This window comes from Solea senegalensis, linkage group LG14, assembly GCF_019176455.1.
Source record: "Solea senegalensis isolate Sse05_10M linkage group LG14, IFAPA_SoseM_1, whole genome shotgun sequence".
NCBI classification, from domain to species: Eukaryota; Metazoa; Chordata; class Actinopteri; order Pleuronectiformes; family Soleidae; genus Solea; species Solea senegalensis.
Window position 1 is genome coordinate 2,494,359 of NC_058034.1, and position 18,162 is coordinate 2,512,520.

Below are 18,162 nucleotides of genomic sequence, written 5' to 3' on the forward strand. Positions count from 1 at the left end.
CCCCCTGTCCTGTTTTTCCCTTGCACTCCCATAGGGCAAGGGGCCCTCTTTAGAACTTAACAGACCGTCCACAAAAGATAATCTCTGAGACTTTAGTCATAAACCACAGTCCATCCACTATCTGTCTATCTGTGGCGGGCGTGGTGTGCTGCTGCTGCTGCTGGAGTTCATGGTAAAGGCACTTGCTGCACCGCGAGGCCTGGTTTCCATGGTGTCATACCCAGCGTCTCTCTGCGACTGAGGCACGCCATTCTCCTCCCTGCGGCTAAAATGTGCAGCTTATTCTGACTCAGGCTATTGTGGCAGCTCACAAGTGGCTCTCTGAGGAGAGGGGTATGGGGAGAGAAAGGGTGGGGTCAAGGTTCAAACGAAAGGCTCTCATCAGGACTCCCTTTCTGTTATCAAATTTGTTGAGACACAATAAGGGCTACAGTCTGATTCCCAAGAGCATCTTGAGGGAGTGAAAAGGAGGTTATAGGACAGCATTCTTTGTGGAGCAGCCTCAGTTCTGCAGCTCTGCTCCACAGGCAAACTCTCAGCTTCCACACACAACTGCTGTGCAACTATTTCTGCGCTGATTCCTGCTCCTCAAGCAACGAACCCTCTCTTCCGTCTCAAGTCATCAGGAGCTCCTGGGTGAGTCTTTCATTTGCTCCTCGTACATCAGGAAAACAATGGAGATTTATTTCATTTTGAAAAACTTTAGTCAAAGTTTCATCTTTTATCACTTTAAATGTTTCACTGAAGATACACTAATGTTTTTTTGTTCACAACGAGTCACTTTTATGACGTAAATCTCAGGTTTTGCTGAATGCAAATGAATCTCTTATTTGATTTTCTACATTCATTTTATTTGTGCAATTAAAAGCATTTTATAGAGACCAATTAACACGATTGCAATTAAGAAAATATTATATTCTGTGCAGAAGCAGAGGTCTGGTTTTCTGGAAGAAGTGGATTTTAGTTCTAAATCCTATACATCGTGTTATGTGCTGTACTGGTTTGAATAATAGCAACAACTCCAGCTGTTGCAGGTTTGACACATGACCTCTGCAGTGGACCAGAACCAGAACACTCCTCTCATTCTCTCACAACACTTTCCACGTGTGACAGATGCACATGTCGGGATTGTCTCTCTGTGGGATTATCACCCTCAGATCTGTATTTATGGAAGTGCTTCCATTCAGTGGAGCTGCTCCTGACGGCGACTGCAGTCCCTTTTCTTTGCGAGGACTTGAATAGTCGCCGAGTCTGAGCCTGAGCTGGGAAATGCCACTTGCTGTGGGTCTCACAGAATCCACAGCACACACACACACACACACTGAAAAGAACCATGCTGCTCCATCTGACCAGTTCCTAATGTGCCTAATGACATTTCTCAGTTTGGTGTTCTATCTGCTGAGCTTGTTTAAGACCCTCCCTACATGTGTAGGATGTTATCACACAGATGTTTTTGTATTATTCTTGGATCTTTCACAAATACCAAAGTGAGAGAAAGGCTTGCGCTGATATTCGGTCATTTGAGGCGCTGTCGTGTCTGTGATGATGTTCAGCTCGAGCGGATCGACACAAAACATAAGGAGTGGCGAGTTCAAGCTTGGCGGGTCAACTGTTGATCAGTTTTGAGGTGTGTCTTTGGAAAATTGGAGAATGTGCATTCCTGAGTCGAACACTGGAGATGATTTTGATTCATTTCAGGCCCAGACCTTTGAAATATCGCACTGTCACACAAGTATTTGGTTTCATCCTAAAACTTGGTTCAAAGAAGAAGTCTTGTGGAGGGCTTAGGCCGTGTGTTCCTCTCAAAGTAGATGTTAAACAAATTCAATTTGAAATGATCTGTGTTTATTATGTGGCTGCAGCCAGCATGAAGTAATCTTATCCTATTACAAATTCAACCTGAAACTGAAATGTTATGAGATCAAGGGTCACTGATATTTTCTTTGTGATAACGTCACAGCTTGAGTAATAAAAAAAAAGATTTGTAGTGGTAGAAATATTTTTAATAGCGAGTTTAAACCAAATCTGAGACGTGGACACACACATTTCCTATTTCTTCTTGCATATTTGATAATAGAAAAAAACTCGAAAGCAGAATATTTTTGAGTGGATGCTCAGATCGGTGAAGTCGGGTCAAGATTTGTGTTTTTATGTTGAAGTTTGTTGCTGTAACTTGTGCATAGTTAGACAACTTTATTGAGATGGTGTCAACGTTACAGGACAGCATCGTTGCCCCCGAGACACGACAAATCCGAATTCAGGTTTTAATTCTGACTAATCAGTCGGTGAGATCAGTAAGATCGCGGTCAGACTTTGATATTTACATGCTCAAAGGGCATGTCCTCATTAAGGAGGGAGACTGACAACTATTGTTGCCTTGCAGGCACCGTGACTAAGTCTGTCTGTGTGTGTGTGTGTGTGTGTGTGTGTGTGTGTGTTGGGCTGGGGGTTGAAGGGGTGAAGGGTTGGGCAGTTTCCTGTCACTGAGGTAGTCTGCTGTCAGAATACTAACACTGAAAACAAGGCTGTTGTTCTGAGATGTTCTTCCTAAAAAAAAACCTGTTCTTGTAGGAAACATATTTTAAACATATTTTTTTTGTCTTCACAGCCAACCCCAATGGAGTCCACTACCATGGAGCTGTCCCTGTCCCTGTTGTCCAATCAGTCGGAGACCTGTGCAGCAGTGGAGACCACAGCTGAGAACACTTTATTTGGATGTTTCTACATCCTGGTTTTCTTCCTGGCGTTGAACGGCAACAGCCTGGCTCTGTGGATCTTCTGTCATCAGCGCGGCACGTCTTCCCCGGCGAATGCGTTCTTGATGCATCTTGCTGTGGCAGACCTGTCGTACGTGGTCATCCTCCCACTGAGGGCCACGTACCATCTCACCGGAGGCCACTGGCCCTTTGGTGAGGTTCCCTGCAGAGTCGTTGGCTTCTTGTTTTACGTCAACATGTACGCCAGCCTGTACTTTCTGGCGTGCGTGGCAGCAGACCGTTACCTGGCTGTGGTTCATGCCGTGAGGTCGCTGAAGGTTCGTCGTGCCCGCTATGCTCATATCATCAGCTTCTGTCTCTGGGCCCTAGTCACTGTCTCCATGGCGCCTTTGCTGGTCACCCACCAGACTGCAGAGGTGGACGGTGTGACCGTGTGTCTGCAGCTCTACAGAGAGAAAGCGTCGCGTAATGCTCTGATCTCACTGGCTGTGGCCTTCACTCCGCCTTTCCTCGCCATCCTCTCCTGCTACATGCTCATCATCCGCAGCCTGCATCGGGGCTCCAGGTTAGAGCCGGCCGTCAAACTGAGGGCCCTGCGGACCATCAGTGTGGTCATACTCATCTATGTGGTGTGTTTCCTGCCTTATCATGTGAGCAGAGCCACCTTCATCCTCGGGTACAACCACCCGGACTCGTCCTGTCAGACGCGGCGAGGCCTGAGCCTGGCCAACCGCCTCACCTCCTTCCTCACGTGTCTGAACGGTGCTATGGACCCGTTGGTCTACATGTTCGGGGCCAAGAAGTTCCGCGAGACTCTAAGACAGATGTTTTGCAAAAATAAGGCAGGACTCTCAGGAGCCACCAGTGGAGAGTTGAAAGGAACACACGAGAGCTCCATAACTGCCAAGTCAGAGTTCTGATGCATTCAGAATCCAACTAAAGCACTGTGTGGACTGAAAGCTTCTACATCACAACCAAAGTTAGTCTGACTGTTGCTTTTGCCAAACAAAAGGCAGGGACTTTTTCTTCCATGTGGTTAATAAGCCACAGTAAATATCTTATCCCAAAACTGTCAATGTCCACCCTATAAAACTTTTCATTCCTCACTCAAATGAACTCCTACATATTTAAAAGTCCCATGTTATAGATTTTGAGGCACAAAAGACAAGATGTCGCCGTAAGATGATTTTTGGGAGTTAAAACAAGAAGTATATTTTTTTATGGGCCCTTTTTACTGTTAGATACTTTGACAGAAAGCACAAGTGTAAATAATCAAATGAAAGTGAAAGTCACTTTTCTGACTAACATAACTAAACAGAGTCTCCATCAATGTCATCGGTATAATCTGCAGCTCTTTCTGCTAAAGCATGTTAACCTGCCTGATGTGAACAAGGCCAGTGGGCCATTAAAATTCATCATAAACATCACAAAAATGTCAAAATATGACATGTGATTTTCTTAAGCCTGTGAGTTTTTGTCCTTGGTCTAAGAACTTGACCAAAGCATTTTACACGACTACTCATAATATCTGACAAATGTACTGTACATAGATAACCTTTACTACATATTTGTATCGTGTACTGTAGCAAACTAATTTAGTTTCTGAGCTAAAAGCTAACGTCAACAACATTTACATAACACATAAACACAGTTTCCTCCACACGCAGCCTCAGAGCTGGAGACTCTTTGCAAAGCTGTGCCAAGAACAGGAAGTTGAGAAACGCCAAGCTTTTCAAATGGCAGTGAAAGCACCAGCAAATCATATTGATTTGATATATATTTATATTGAAAAGACTTAACAATCCTAAAAATGTGGTTTAATCTCCAACAATTACCAGGGAAATATGTCAAAAATCTCCATATTTAACAGAGGCGTGTGGTGTTTTTGGCGACAGCACTGCTAATTGCGAGCGGCATCACAAACCCCGCCGCTGTCTTTCAGTCCAGTGATTGTGTCAGACGGAGTCTGTGCTCCAGTCACGGAGGAAGTTACTGAACAAATATGTTTAATGAACTGATTCTAGTGATGCAGTTACACTGAGAACAACTGCTTTACAAGTCACTCGTCACTCGCTTGTGTAAAACAAAGTCACGGCAGTGTCATGCAGCTGTGCAGTCATGACTCCGCCCATGTTGAGTAGGTACTATTTTTGTAGTGGAAAACTCAGTGTAGTTTTGCACAGCCGTGCTATGACGTAATGGAAAACCAGATACCCAAACCGAGTAGAGTCGAGTTGAGCCAAGTCGTGCTCGAACTGTATCATGAAAAAACTCCATTAGACCTTCGACTAACTACCTGAATGTGAACAAAAAGCTAATGTTTCTACTGCAAACTGCAAACTGACAAACAAATGCATGTATATATATATTTTCCATTACTGTACTGTTACCAATCTTGATTGTTCATACAATATTTTCCTCATTATCCAGCTCCCTAACTCTCTTTTGATATCCATTTATTGTTCTGCCCATGTTCTACTGTGACGTGTATGATAAACTATTCATTCTTACTTCACTGTGAGTAATATTTTGTAATCACTATCTGCAAAAATAATGTTTGAGACAGAAAGCTATGGTTTGCATGCTGTTTAAAGTGTCTTTACAAGTTGTTAATTATTGTTTTTTTTATCATTATTATTATTATTATTATTATTATTATTATATTTGTAAAACCTCCACAGATTAAATATCACATCTGACAAAGGCTACAACAAGTGACTCACACTTGATTCCTTTCTTTTCCACCACGAAAGCATGTCGACGTGTTTCAGCTGTCATGTCTTGAAAGGAAAAGTTCTGATTTCACATCCTCTGTGCAGAAGAGCATGTGCCGACGTACAGTACATGTGTGACACTTGAACCCCGTTTCAAGTGCAGGGACAGAAACCTCTGAGGCCACAGTGACTCATCCGACGTGTAGTTCTCGTTTTGCGTCACGTGACCCCCTGTTGTCGTTTGCAAGTGGCTCATTTCCCTCCTCATATTTCTGCAAGACTTCCTGTCCATCACATGAACATGGCAAGTCATTCTAAACTTGTATTTCCTGAACGTGTGAATACTACAGAAAACCCCATAACTCCCCTGATTCATAGATTCATATTAGATGAACCGACGTGAGCCTTTGTGAATATGAGCGCTTGGTTTATTTATTGTATTCCAGGACAAAAGGGAGATGATTTAAAGCTTTGACAAATGGAAGTGGAAGCCAGTTGAGAAATGTTTTATACTGCGACTTTAGTGACAGTAAAACATTTGACAAAAACAAGTAAGAATTATTCAATTTTCCTCTGTTTTTTTGTTTTTTTTGTCACTTCCCCTTTCCACTTCTTTTGTCTGAACTCTTTTCACATCACTTTACTGGATGTTTAACAGAACAAACAGGTGCAAATGAACTTAAGAGCTCGGTGTGTTTACTGTGATACAGATTTCTCCTCAGCATGCACAAGTCTACGTTTTCTCTCACTATATTTCTTGTCAAGCTTGCACAGCAGAGTGGTTGGACCAGGGCCGCCCTCTCTTCACTTCTCAAATGAGGAAGTTCAGAGCAGAGCTTGTGGCCGCTTCCTTTTACAGCTCTCTGACACAAGTGGATGAACAAGTGAAAGAAAGGACTAAGTCGTTACGCAGCATGAAATGATGAAAGCAGCAAGAGACAAAAGCTGAGTTTACTTGGTTTTGCCGGAGAATAGTTTGACTGGGGCAGGTGCAAAACTCCCACACTCTGATTCTGGGGTGAGGAACAGGATGCAGAGTTATCAGCCTTGGTACCATGGCAATATAATTCGATCCAAAGCTGAGTATCTTCTGTCCAAAGCGGCAAGAGATGGGAGCTTCCTTATCCGGGACAGCGAGTCCATACAGGGAGCGTATGCCCTCTGTGTTTTGTAAGTACACATGAATTATTTCTACCGACCGTTTATGTGCTGCACTTTCACAGAGCGAATAATGATTCCATATGGTGAGCAACAGAAGCCGTGTCAGTGTCAGCCAATTTAAATAAAAAGTACTGTATTTATATTTCAGATCAGGCAACTCCTGCATAAATGTCATCAATTATGTCAAAACTAATTATTAAAAGTTTACACTGAATTACAGTGTGTGATGTTTTTGCACTCATTTCCTGCAAAGCAAACATATTGAGTTGCCAGACTCAATTAAAAATGCTGTGCAAAGATGTGTGATAAACACAGTGAATGCACCAGCCGTCGCGTTCTGTTTTTGTGTGAGTGTGTTTTTATTTATTCCCACGGTCATGCCATTTTCCTCTGACACACATTTGCATTTTTCAACCACAGATACCAGAACTGTGTGTACACATACAGGATCCTGCCCAATGAGGACAGGAAGCTCTCTGTCCAGGTGGGTTAATATAATATAATATAACAGTGAGGTTAATTTGGTCTAAAGTTATTTGAGTTGTTATTGTGGTTATATTAATCTGAAGGTAAAAGGTTGTTTCCCCTTTGAATATTAAAATATAAACACTAGCACATGCAGTTTTTATTGGTTCTGCAGGTGCAGCCTGTATTTGTAGGCATATGCAAAACATTCTTTTGCAATGGTAGCAGTATGATTCTTGTGTTGGCAGTTATTGATCTTCACCTACAATTTTTTGAAGTATGAAAACATTTACAATACATGTTTACCGTGGGCAACTCCAAAAGATCTGAGCTGTGCAGCTACACTGACATTTGGTCAAATAAATTGACTTCAATATTTGCATTATGCTTTAATATGATTTGTGTGGAGAACACAGGAACTAAGAAACTGCTGCGGCGAATGTGTTTTAAGAATTATATAAACTTGCACAGAGATGTGCTTTCTGGCTCGATATCTTTTTTAACCGTTGCTATAATTAGGCATGAAATGAACTGTATATAGAAACGAAATCTACCTGGAGGAAGTGAGCATAGCTTGAGTCTGTGACAGACAGATGTCCACTCAATTTCATCAGCAAGAAATTAAATTTATCGCGGGGGTGAAAAGTGAAAGTAAAAGGTCTTTTTTCTAACCACTTTTCACTGATCTAATGGAAAATATAAAGTCGAGAGAAGAGTTCACGTAGACATTATAGGGACTCAGGAAATCCAGTTGCATTTACTACATACTCTAACTATGTAATAGGAATTGCTTTTGGCAATTGTGAAGTAATGTGAATGGTGTGAGATAGAAAAAGACGAGGCATATATATATATACATGTGCTGTATATACATTTGTGCATCCAAAAGAGGATTTTATGATCTCAACATTTGGGTGAAAAATGGCAAAAACAATATTATATAAAGTTTTGCTGAGCACATTAGGGGAGTGATATATGATTTTGAGGAAAACAAAAGACAAACACAGCATTGCCGCTTCAGGATCTCATCTGATGGCATGAATGAAACATTGTGGTAGACAGGAAGTAAGCTCTCTCTAAAACAATTGGAACGTGCCATTTTAGGGTCACATTAAACCTTCCTCCATACCTAAAGGGACGTCATAAAAACATGTCCCTGCTGTGATCTGCTCCTCAGGCATCTGAGGGAGTTCCTATCAGGTTCTTCACGATGCTGACTGAGCTGGTGGAGGCCTATTACAGTCCCAACATGGGCCTGGTCACGCATTTGCAGTTCTCTGTCCAGAGGGAGGAGGAGGTAGATGAGGAACAAGGTCAGACACCTTCACTCCACCAGTAATATAAAGCAGAACATCTCCTTGTCATAAAACATGCTTTATGTCTTTGCACTACAGAATCCAACAGTCTTCCACCACAGCTTCCACCCAGGAACTTCCCACCCACTGATTCCAAAGACGCTGACTACAAGTCTCCTGAACAGTTCTGCAAATCTTTGTCAGACACTTACCTGATGAGACTGCAGCATATGGACCTGTCCACGTATGTCTCTATATTTGCGACAGCTGAAATCTACAACCAATACGCTTAATTCAGTGATTCCCGCGATTTTGATCAGTGATGTGTTTGGTTGGTAAGTGAAATACGAGACAGCGTTGCTTTCATTTTGCCCCCGTGTTACAAACTTCCAGAATATCCGAGGAGCATCAAATGGCCATCCAAGAATACTTCATGAATTCAATCTGCTTGGATGTTGAACAACTACAGAACGGTAACCCCAACCTCCCTGGACTTAAGAAGCTCATAATGTCAATCTGCAAGACTCTCAACAGGTGGAGTTACCAGACGCAACACGAAGACTATAATGCACAGTGCTGAAAATAATGTATATGACTTTAACTCTGATCTTTTCTGTGAGGCAGTGAAATTTCAAATGTTCTACCAACTCTGGAGGTCGTCCATAAAGCGTTGGACCAACAGCTCTCCCCGGGGTTTGGCCAATATCCAAAAGTAATTGGAAGTATATTTCTTTGTATAAGAATCAACACACAACAACAACAACAACAACAACAAAACAATCCTAATCCTAATCATAATGTATTACTTTCCCTGTTTCTGCAGATTTCTGCAGATTCAGGTCAGTCTGTGTCCTTTAGGCTCGAGCGACTGACAAAACTGCTCTACTCAATAGAAGATAAGGTAATTTATCACGGCTCATTGTTGGAAATGTCAGCAGATGATGTTAAAATGACAAACCTGCTCTTTACTTCTCTTTTCAGACTAAAGGTTCTGTGTTTGAGATGGTTGGATTTGAAGGAGGTCACAGGAAATCCCTCATCCCGGCTGTCACATTCGAGGTGTCGTCTACAGGGATGTTAGGAAAATTAAATGATATGACATTAAATGTTTGTTTGACCCATTTCCTCTTTCACACTCAGGTCAAACAAGAATCTCTTGGTATTTCCACAAAGATGTTCCTGAAAGTGGACGTCGAAAGTGGGAAGCTCTACTTCAAAAAGTCAAAGGATGGCCCTGAAGATAAATACTTTGTGCACAATAAAAGTAAAGAGTTGTTATATAACCTCACTACTTATAATATAATGTATAATATCACTTGGTATTGCTATTACATTATCATTTACTATTGTAAACATTTAGCCTGTATTAGTAATCCTTTGATTCTTAAGTGTGATCCTCTGATCAATTATTAGATTTGTACAATAATTCTACCATAATTATACCTTACTGTAACAGTGCCTTTATGGGGCCCTGAGCTGAATTAGATTTTAGGGGGTGCTTGACTATTATTATTACTGACAAATATAACAGTATAAATTGCATTAATTACAGTTATTATGCATTTATTATGCGTAATTTACACCAAACCACTGTCACTTCTTTAAACTTAGAGGGCAGTAAAATAATTTAAAAGAAATTGGCCAAGTATTCATTTGCATTTTTGTATTTAAAGTGAAGCACTAAGTGTGGTGGTACTGAATACTTGAATTAAACAAGTAAATACTTAAGTACTTTTAAAATGTACAACATGAAGTGAGCAGATTAACCTCAAAATAAAAACACATATTTTAAGCTCAACATTGAGTTAACATCAGTCTAAGCGAGCTAACATGCTAAAGCAGTCGTGTACATTGTAAAGATTTAATCTGCTAAACATTAGCATGTTAATTGTAATTGTGAGTGCTGCTAATATGTTTGCCGTGTTGTAAATTGTAAAAGCTGTGATTATTTTTCAGTTCTGCAGCTGGTGAAATCTCAGACGATGCATGCCAAGCTTGTCATCATGCTGGAGACGGAGAAAGAGAAGGTTTTGAAGAAAGACTTTGTCTTCGACGACACGAAGGTAAAGAACATCCGACAGTTTGCCAGCTACTATTAATCTAAAGGCCCAAGAATCAAGTATTTAGCTAAAATATACATTAGGAATGCATAATGATGGGCGATGTTAGTCCAGTCTGGAGATACAGGTGCTGCCATCTTGTGCTTACCCAATTTAACATTAAATAATGTTTAAAAACGAACATTTAAACACTTAAATAATAAATAAATATGAAAGGAGAGAGCTAAAATGTTATTATCATCCATGTATGAACATATTTGGTGTGACTCCACTTTGATTACATTGTGGAGCATCTTCTTCTCTGTTTTTGGTATAGCGTTACAGCGCCACTTACAGGCCTGGCATATGAACTACAGCGGTTTGAGTTATTATGGGTGGTTCGGGAATCTTTTTCAAAATGGCAAAAATAATGGCCTTAAGCTCAATGTGAGGGAGGCTGACTCTATTTTTCACTTTTTAACAGCTCTCATTTCTTCCATATACTATCATCCAAGAAATTACCTATTCATTTATTGAATTGAATTGAATTGAATTGAATTGACTTTATTCCTCCCCCAGGGGGGAAACACACATTCACCACAGCTCAGTTGTGAAAAAAGAGAATAGAATAAAAATAAGAATAAGAATAAAAAAAATATATAAGAAAATAAGATTAAAAAAGAACAATACAGTGCAATAGTGACAACATTTCAAAAAATAAAAAGTTACAAAGATAAGAAATGACACTCTAGGTCTTAGGTTTAAGTGACATCTAACAAACAAATATCATTACATTTTGATTTAGTTCCTAAATTCTGATTGTTGTAGAATGTGACAAGCGTTATGTTTTATATAGTGGGTTCATTCAGAGGCCAATAACACAAAACATGAGAAACAATACACGTTTCAGTCACGTGTAATTCATAAGGTAGCAGTGATTTTGTAGTGTTTGTAATCAGTAATCTTTTTTTTAAACCAGAAAAGGGAGGGTTTTTGCCAACTACTTCAGCAAATGAAGAACAAATACTCTGAAAAGCCTGAACCTGACATGATCTCAGTATTTGTTGGCACCTGGAACATGGGTAAAGTTGTCAACATCTTTAATGTTTAATATTTTGACACATAAAGAAACATTATAGTCAAAGATTTGTCCATGAACTGCAGGAAACGCCAGTCCTCCCCACAAAATGAACACGTGGTTTCAGTGCAAGGGCCAGGGGAAGACGCGAGACGACACCGCCGATCACATTCCACATGATATTTACGTGATTGGGACTCAGGAGGATCCTTTGGGTGAGAGGGAGTGGGCAGACACCGTGAAGGGAGCCCTGAGGAACATCACAAACATCAGCTTCAAACAAGTGAGTGCGACGGTGAACAAGCATCAGAGCATGCAGGTGCAGAGCTGTGTTCATAGCATACGTGTCCTGACATCCAGGTGGCGACTCACACTCTGTGGAACATTCGGATTGTGGTCCTTGCCAAGCCTGAGCACGAAAACAGAATCTCCCACATTTTCTCTGACAGCGTGAAGACGGGCATCGCCAACACGCTGGGTAACATGTTCCACTTCTCCACACGCACTTCCTGTAAAAACTTCTAGAAGGGTGCGAGAGAGAGATTAGAGATTAGAGATTAGAGCTCCACAACAGTGTCTTCTTCAGACCTCAGAGACATTTATTCCTTAGACTCCAGTGAGACATTGGTTAAAGGAGGGTTGTATTATTTCATTTATTTTTTGTTAACAGGTTCAAGCACAGTCACATAAGGTTTTTCCTTGTTTTATTTCAAACATGTTAATAAAACAATAACAATAAAACAATATGAATTCTTATCTAAAAATCACAGTTGCTGTCCAGAAAGGAGTAGGAGGACTTGTTCAATCAACTATCAACATTAATTACTTATACCAGTCTACGGAAATGAAAATAAACTTTAATGTTTCCTCGCCCACAGTATTCAGTTTTAATGACAGTTTTCACTGATTTCACAGGAAACAAGGGCGCAGTGGGCGTGTCCTTCATGTTCAACCGCACGTCGTTTGGCTTCGTCAACAGTCACCTGACCTCCGGAACCGAGAAGAAACTCAGGTCATCTGCAGATCACACAGAGCACCGCGGTTCATTCAAACAAATCGTCAGCCCCTGAAAACACACTGTTTTTTTTACTGTATTTGCAGACGCAATCAAAACTACACCAACATCCTGAGATTCCTGAATCTGGGAGACAAGAAGCTGAATCCGTTCGACATCAACCATCGGTTCACTCACCTATTTTGGCTCGGCGATTTGAACTACCGTGTTGAGTTTCCATCTAAAGTGAGTCACAATGAATGCCCGTTATTCTATAGGAATGTTATTCTCATAACCATGTTAAAGCTGCAGTAGGCAAGATCACTTGAAGCATCGTTGATTTTTGACAGGTTTTTAAGACTTATTTAAGAATGAGAAAAGATAACGTTATGGGACTAAAGCTCTCTGTCGTGACGACCAGACTCAAAGGAGAGGAGAAACTACCGTAGCCTTCAGATATCATTGAAACTCGAAAGGTGTTTAAAGCCTTCGCAGTGAAGACCCACACTTTATGATATAAATATAAAAGGTTCATTCTGTAGTAATGAAAAGCAACAAATATGACAAAAAAGTCATATATTTATAATAATTATTATCATTTTCCAGAAATCTTGCACATATATGTTTATATGTGACCCTATTCCACCACAGGGATTAATAATCATTAATGCCACCAATATTATGCCTACTGTTCCTTGACTCATTCATTTATCATTTTAATTAATTAAATTCAATCTCCCTAATTATTATTTATTATTGATGAGTTCAGCTCCAGAGTTTGCAGCAAACATATATAACATTAATAATAATGTGCACATTTTCAGATACCAGCTGATCTGTGTGTGCTCTTTGTTTACGTCTTGCCATGGTATTCACCTCAGAAACCAGTGAAGCAGCAGTGCTGCTGGTTGTCAGGCACCTGACTTCAGCCACTAACACTTTAAGGCACAAAAAGTCACTGTTTCCCTTCACAGGAAGCTGAGTACATTGTGACAAAGATCAAACAGCAGCAGTACCAGGAACTCCTCTGTAAAGACCAGCTCAGCACCGAGAGGAATGACGGAAAGGTCTTTCTGCATTTTGGTGAGCTGTGCCCACACTTAGAAAAAGTCCTCAGAGAGCTGGACATTCTCAACATGTATCAATTAAAACAAACTTCTATTTGATTGTAGATGAGGAGGAAATCACTTTTGCACCCACCTATCGTTTTGAAAGAGATACACGGGAGAGATATGCCTACACTAAAGCCAAGGCCACAGGGGTAAGCTCTCACTGAGTCAGACGTCTTTTTCCCATCATGCCCTCGGGTGCTGCAACAGTCAAAGCAACTAAAACGGAACGTAAATCTCAATTGACCCTGAACATGCATTAGATTTAACACAGAAAGGTCAAAAGGTCAACGTGAAACGACGCCATGGCTGGTTGAAAATGTACGATCTAGCTCACGCACATCCAATTCCAACGTTTTTTCCCTTTAAGACAAAAAGAGATGTCAGAGATTCGATCTCTCTGGACTTGATCCACATCAGCAGACACCACCTCTCATACGTTACATGACCAGCATTTCACATTTAATGAAGCAGCTTTTATCACAAATGTCAATCTAATATGTACATCATCGTGTCAGGAAGTGACATTCTGTATTTATGTCTCATTAACAGACAAAATATAACTTACCCTCATGGTGTGACCGTGTTCTGCGGAAGTCATATCCTCTGGTTCATGTTGTGTGCCAAGCATACGGTGAGTCCGTCTGCTTTACAGGACACTTTATTTCTTTTTGTATGTATTTGATATTTGCTAAAAATAAAAAAACTGAGACTGTGTTCAAATGTTTCAAATTTCATTTGTCTGGAACTGCTTTAGTGTGGCTTTTGATTGAATTTAGATTTATTTATGATCATTTTATTTAGTTTTACTCCTTACAGAATTGTATCTCTTCCTATCGCAATTCTATTTTAGTTTAATTGATTTATCATTTTTCTTTGTTCTCATTTTTAACATGGCTTATTAAACTTATTATATTACATTTTACACTTTGAACTGTGAATCTGCTGAACACTATTTAGCTTTTTATTTATTTTTCAATACCTCTTGCAAACTAATGAGAGAGCATTTTCCCATGTGATTTAGTGTCTTAATTTAAAGTATATTGTCTTGTCTTACATTTTATTTATGTAAAAAGTGTATTTTTTGTATTTTTTTACTTATTTATTTGAAAATGTTAAAATTTTATTGAAAAGAAATTCCATTAACTAAAAAATCAAAGAAATTTTCATTTGAGACCAAATTAAATTTGTGAATTCCCATAATTTATCAAACTTACACGTTCAGGAATGTTTTAAATTACAATTTTTTTCAATTGCCTGGAATTTGCAGGTTGCACAAATGACATCATGACGAGTGACCACTCACCTGTATTTGCCTCATTTGAAGTTGGTGTAACTTCACAATTTGTCTCCAAGCAAGGTATGGTCACACACACACACACACACACACACACACACAATCCCGTACCTTTCACATATACATACAGTTGTGTATTTTATTTTATTATTTATTATTTTCAGATCCAGACAGTGCACCTGAAGGCGGGATACAAATCATGAACTGTGTGGCCACATTGTTGACAAAATCAAAGACGAAGTTCTTCATCGAATATCATTCCAGCTGCTTGGAGAGTAATTTTATTTTATTTTCGTTGATCACATCTCATTCTCTCCATTTATTTTCTTTTGCTTTAAAATAAAAAATAACACACATTTTCAATCTGCACCCACAGAATCTGCAAAGACTTCCGAGGGCGAGAACACAGAGCACGCCAATGGGTCCATCAAAGTTCGCTTTGGCAACCAAGTGGTGGTAAAGAGCAGAGGCAGCTTTTTTTGGAATTGAATTTGGATTTACCTCCTTGTGGCGTCACTCACTCATCATCCCCCATGTTTTTTTTCAAGCTGACCCCCATCATCTCTGACCCCGAGTACCTTCTGGACCAGCACATCCTCATCTGTGTGAAGTCAACAGACAGTGATGAGTCATATGGTGATGAAAATACAAGCAGTTCATGGATAAAATGCACTTTTTTGAAATGTGGTTGTATGAGACACTGACACAGAGTCCGAAGCTCTATGTGCTGTGATGTAAAATCCCTGATTTTCTGTATGGATGTTGATGCAGAAGATTGAGTGGTTTTAACACAGATGTTCAGTTTCCTCCTGGGGTGATGTGAGGAACATGTGAAGTGAAGAGCATTATTCTAAAGATATAATAGATTTATGCAGGAATAGATTTTATGTGGTGAGCCTTTTTTTATGTGGCTAAAATGAGTTTTCCTTCCATGCCACCCTCCATGTCCCTCTCTGGTTCCCAGTGTCTTGTACAACCACACTTCAAAACAAAACCCCTGAACAATGCCTTAAAGGTGTGGTTATTGGTGTGTTATTTCCCAGGTGAGGGCTGTGTCGCGCTGCGAGCTGCCCAGTTCTGCTACACAGAGTTTCAGGTCACACTGACTCACCACGGAGAGAAGACAGGAGTCTTGACAGGTGGCATCCAGCTGAAAACCTCTGAGGGCAAATGCACCGAGAAGCTTTACGGTGAGTCAGGGAAATCAACCCCCGACAGGAAATGAATTCAGCGCATTCAACTTCAGTCCACGGATTCTTATTGTACTCTGATTTCAGATTTCATTCAAATTGAAAGGGATGACCCCGCCACATCAAAGTGTAAAGGCGGCGACTACAACAGGTGAGACATTTGTACACTCGTGGTTACATGAGAATGTCTCAGGCTCGATTCCCTGCTGTGACACTTTCTGTCGTGCTTGTCAACAGGAGCTCCAGCGCCCAAGCGCAGGATTTTTCTAACCCCAATTACATGGGAGTGTCTTACAAAAGTGGGAATGTAGTAGATAGAGGCTGGAGTTACAGTATGCCACCAAAGACTCTTGCTGTCACTGGGCAATGCGGCAAAGACTCCAAGAAAGGTGGTTTTGATGCAAGCATACGCAGTCCCACAGGAAAACCTAGTCCCACGTGAGTGTCTAGTGTTTGCTGACATCAGCTGCCGTTTCATCAAGACTCAATCAAGAAAACAAATCTGTAAAACGCTGTGTACATCCAATGACTGTCCATGAAGGTTCGAAGGTTCTCAACCTCAAACTAAAGATTTTTATTGAGTTTTCTCTTGAATTTTAGATAAGACCAGATACAGTGAGTAAAGGAACCCACCAAGTTCTTGCATTTTTGACATAAAGGTGAATGCTGAGAGTTTCTGTTTTTAATTTGGAGAGATTTCAAACGGTGCAGAATTTTAAATTGTGATCATCTGACACGATTACCTATATTTTCTTCGTTTGATTCCATATGTCACATCAGTGTGGCTTAAAGCGTTGTAGAAACGGGTAGCGGAACATTTTGATGAAGATATCGAAACCAAAAACAAGAGAAACACAATAGTTGTGAATCGCTGACTCAGCAGTCCCAACGAGCAGAGGTTGCAGAGGAAAGTGGAAGTGAATCTGTGCTAACATGCTCCTCCTTTGTCTCACAGGAACGAGGATGAAAAAGCGTCAGGAATGTTTGACAATCCGCTTTATGGTGCAATGGGAAAATCCCATGGTAGGGGAAAGGAACAAGACTTCCAACAGAAAGACCACCTCACACCCCCAGACCCCCAGTTTACATCCACCAGACCAGCAACAGATGGAGACGCTGAGCGCCCTCCGGTGCCCACCCCACGCAACCGCTCCTTCACCTGCTCTGAGAACAAACCTCAGCTTCCGATCCCTGGCACGTCACATCCTTCAGCTCACAAGAAACCAGTGGTGCCCTCGCGCTCAGAGTCTGGGATAGGAGTCAGCCGGCCTCCTTTACCGGCTAAGTTTCGACCAGGCATGCCGGATCCTCAACCCTCTAAACCCAGAGACTACAGAGAAAACTCCGAACTCCCCAACAAACTCAGACCTCCAACAAGACCTGGCCAGTCCCAGCCTCACAAAGATGGTGAGGAAAACTCTTTGTCTCATTGTTCCAGGCAGATTTAAAACAAATAATGACGTCGACTCTTTTTTCTTTTCTTTTTTTGTCTTTCTTTAGTACATCCGGATGTTTCCAAGACGGGCCGTTCTGTGAAGTGAGACCAGTCCACAGCTGTTTCTATCTCCTCATGTAAAGGAATACATCACCGATTTGCATTTAGCGTTGTATTACTAGAATAGAGGTAGTATTTTTGAAAAATTGTGTCTGCCATCTTTGCTAACAGTTACGCTAACAGGAGCAAGTGTCACCGGTGGTCACATAACAAAAAAAAGAATGAAGATATTTCTCAACTCAGGAGAAGCACAATTTTTCAAAAATACTACCTCTATTCTAGTAATACAACGCTAAATGCCAATCGGTGAAGTATTCCTTTAAGTCTTAGCAAGATGGTGAAAAGCTTTCTTCTCAAAGTGTGGAATTATTCCTTTAAACTCAGACTTAGTATCTGCTGAGCTTGTGTTATGACATAGGACTAAACTGAGTTACTCTGCTCTCAATATAACAATTCTGTTACATTTCATGTGGAGATTTACACTATATATTAGCTAAGGTTTGTTTACTGAACAGTATTATCTTGCACGGACATCGACGTTTGCCTTAAGGATGTATAAGCAATTGCTCCAATAAATGTAAACATTAAAGCTTGGTGATAGTTTGCAT

At 40.6% G+C, this 18,162-nt stretch overlaps 2 protein-coding genes across 2 annotated transcripts; both read left to right on the top strand.

Annotated features, from left to right (window-relative positions):
* The first annotated feature begins 492 nt into the window (after positions 1 to 492).
* Positions 493 to 4,538, top strand: gpr17 (G protein-coupled receptor 17). The gene is made up of 2 exons (XM_044043504.1): positions 493 to 636; positions 2,609 to 4,538. The coding sequence occupies exon 2, from the start codon at positions 2,618 to 2,620 to the stop codon at positions 3,635 to 3,637; it is 1,020 nt and encodes a 339-aa protein (XP_043899439.1). The 5' UTR covers positions 493 to 636; positions 2,609 to 2,617; the 3' UTR covers positions 3,638 to 4,538.
* A 1,697-nt stretch (positions 4,539 to 6,235) lies between these two features.
* On the top strand, positions 6,236 to 17,692 carry inpp5d (inositol polyphosphate-5-phosphatase D). The gene is made up of 27 exons (XM_044044818.1): positions 6,236 to 6,601; positions 7,013 to 7,076; positions 8,235 to 8,370; positions 8,452 to 8,596; positions 8,746 to 8,886; positions 8,977 to 9,064; positions 9,176 to 9,253; positions 9,334 to 9,411; positions 9,493 to 9,616; positions 10,309 to 10,415; positions 11,371 to 11,473; positions 11,556 to 11,752; positions 11,830 to 11,947; positions 12,385 to 12,481; positions 12,571 to 12,709; positions 13,438 to 13,546; positions 13,636 to 13,724; positions 14,125 to 14,206; positions 14,843 to 14,932; positions 15,034 to 15,144; positions 15,246 to 15,325; positions 15,418 to 15,505; positions 15,913 to 16,059; positions 16,147 to 16,210; positions 16,297 to 16,497; positions 17,015 to 17,466; positions 17,560 to 17,692. The coding sequence occupies exons 1-27, from the start codon at positions 6,462 to 6,464 to the stop codon at positions 17,598 to 17,600; spliced, it is 3,309 nt and encodes a 1,102-aa protein (XP_043900753.1). The 5' UTR covers positions 6,236 to 6,461; the 3' UTR covers positions 17,601 to 17,692.
* Positions 17,693 to 18,162: the final 470 nt, after the last annotated feature.

What these genes read in the sequence shown, in the direction of transcription:
- gpr17 (XM_044043504.1), top strand. Translation starts at nt 2,618, where the DNA reads ATGGAGTCCACTACCATGGAGCTGTCCCTGTCCCTGTTGTCCAATCAG.
- inpp5d (XM_044044818.1), top strand. Translation starts at nt 6,462, where the DNA reads ATGCAGAGTTATCAGCCTTGGTACCATGGCAATATAATTCGATCCAAA. An exon ending in CAAACATCAGCTTCAAACAA is followed by an intron (nt 11,753 to 11,829) that starts GTGAGTGCGACG and finishes CCTGACATCCAG; the next exon opens with GTGGCGACTCACACTCTGTG. An exon ending in GTGTTGAGTTTCCATCTAAA is followed by an intron (nt 12,710 to 13,437) that starts GTGAGTCACAAT and finishes TTCCCTTCACAG; the next exon opens with GAAGCTGAGTACATTGTGAC.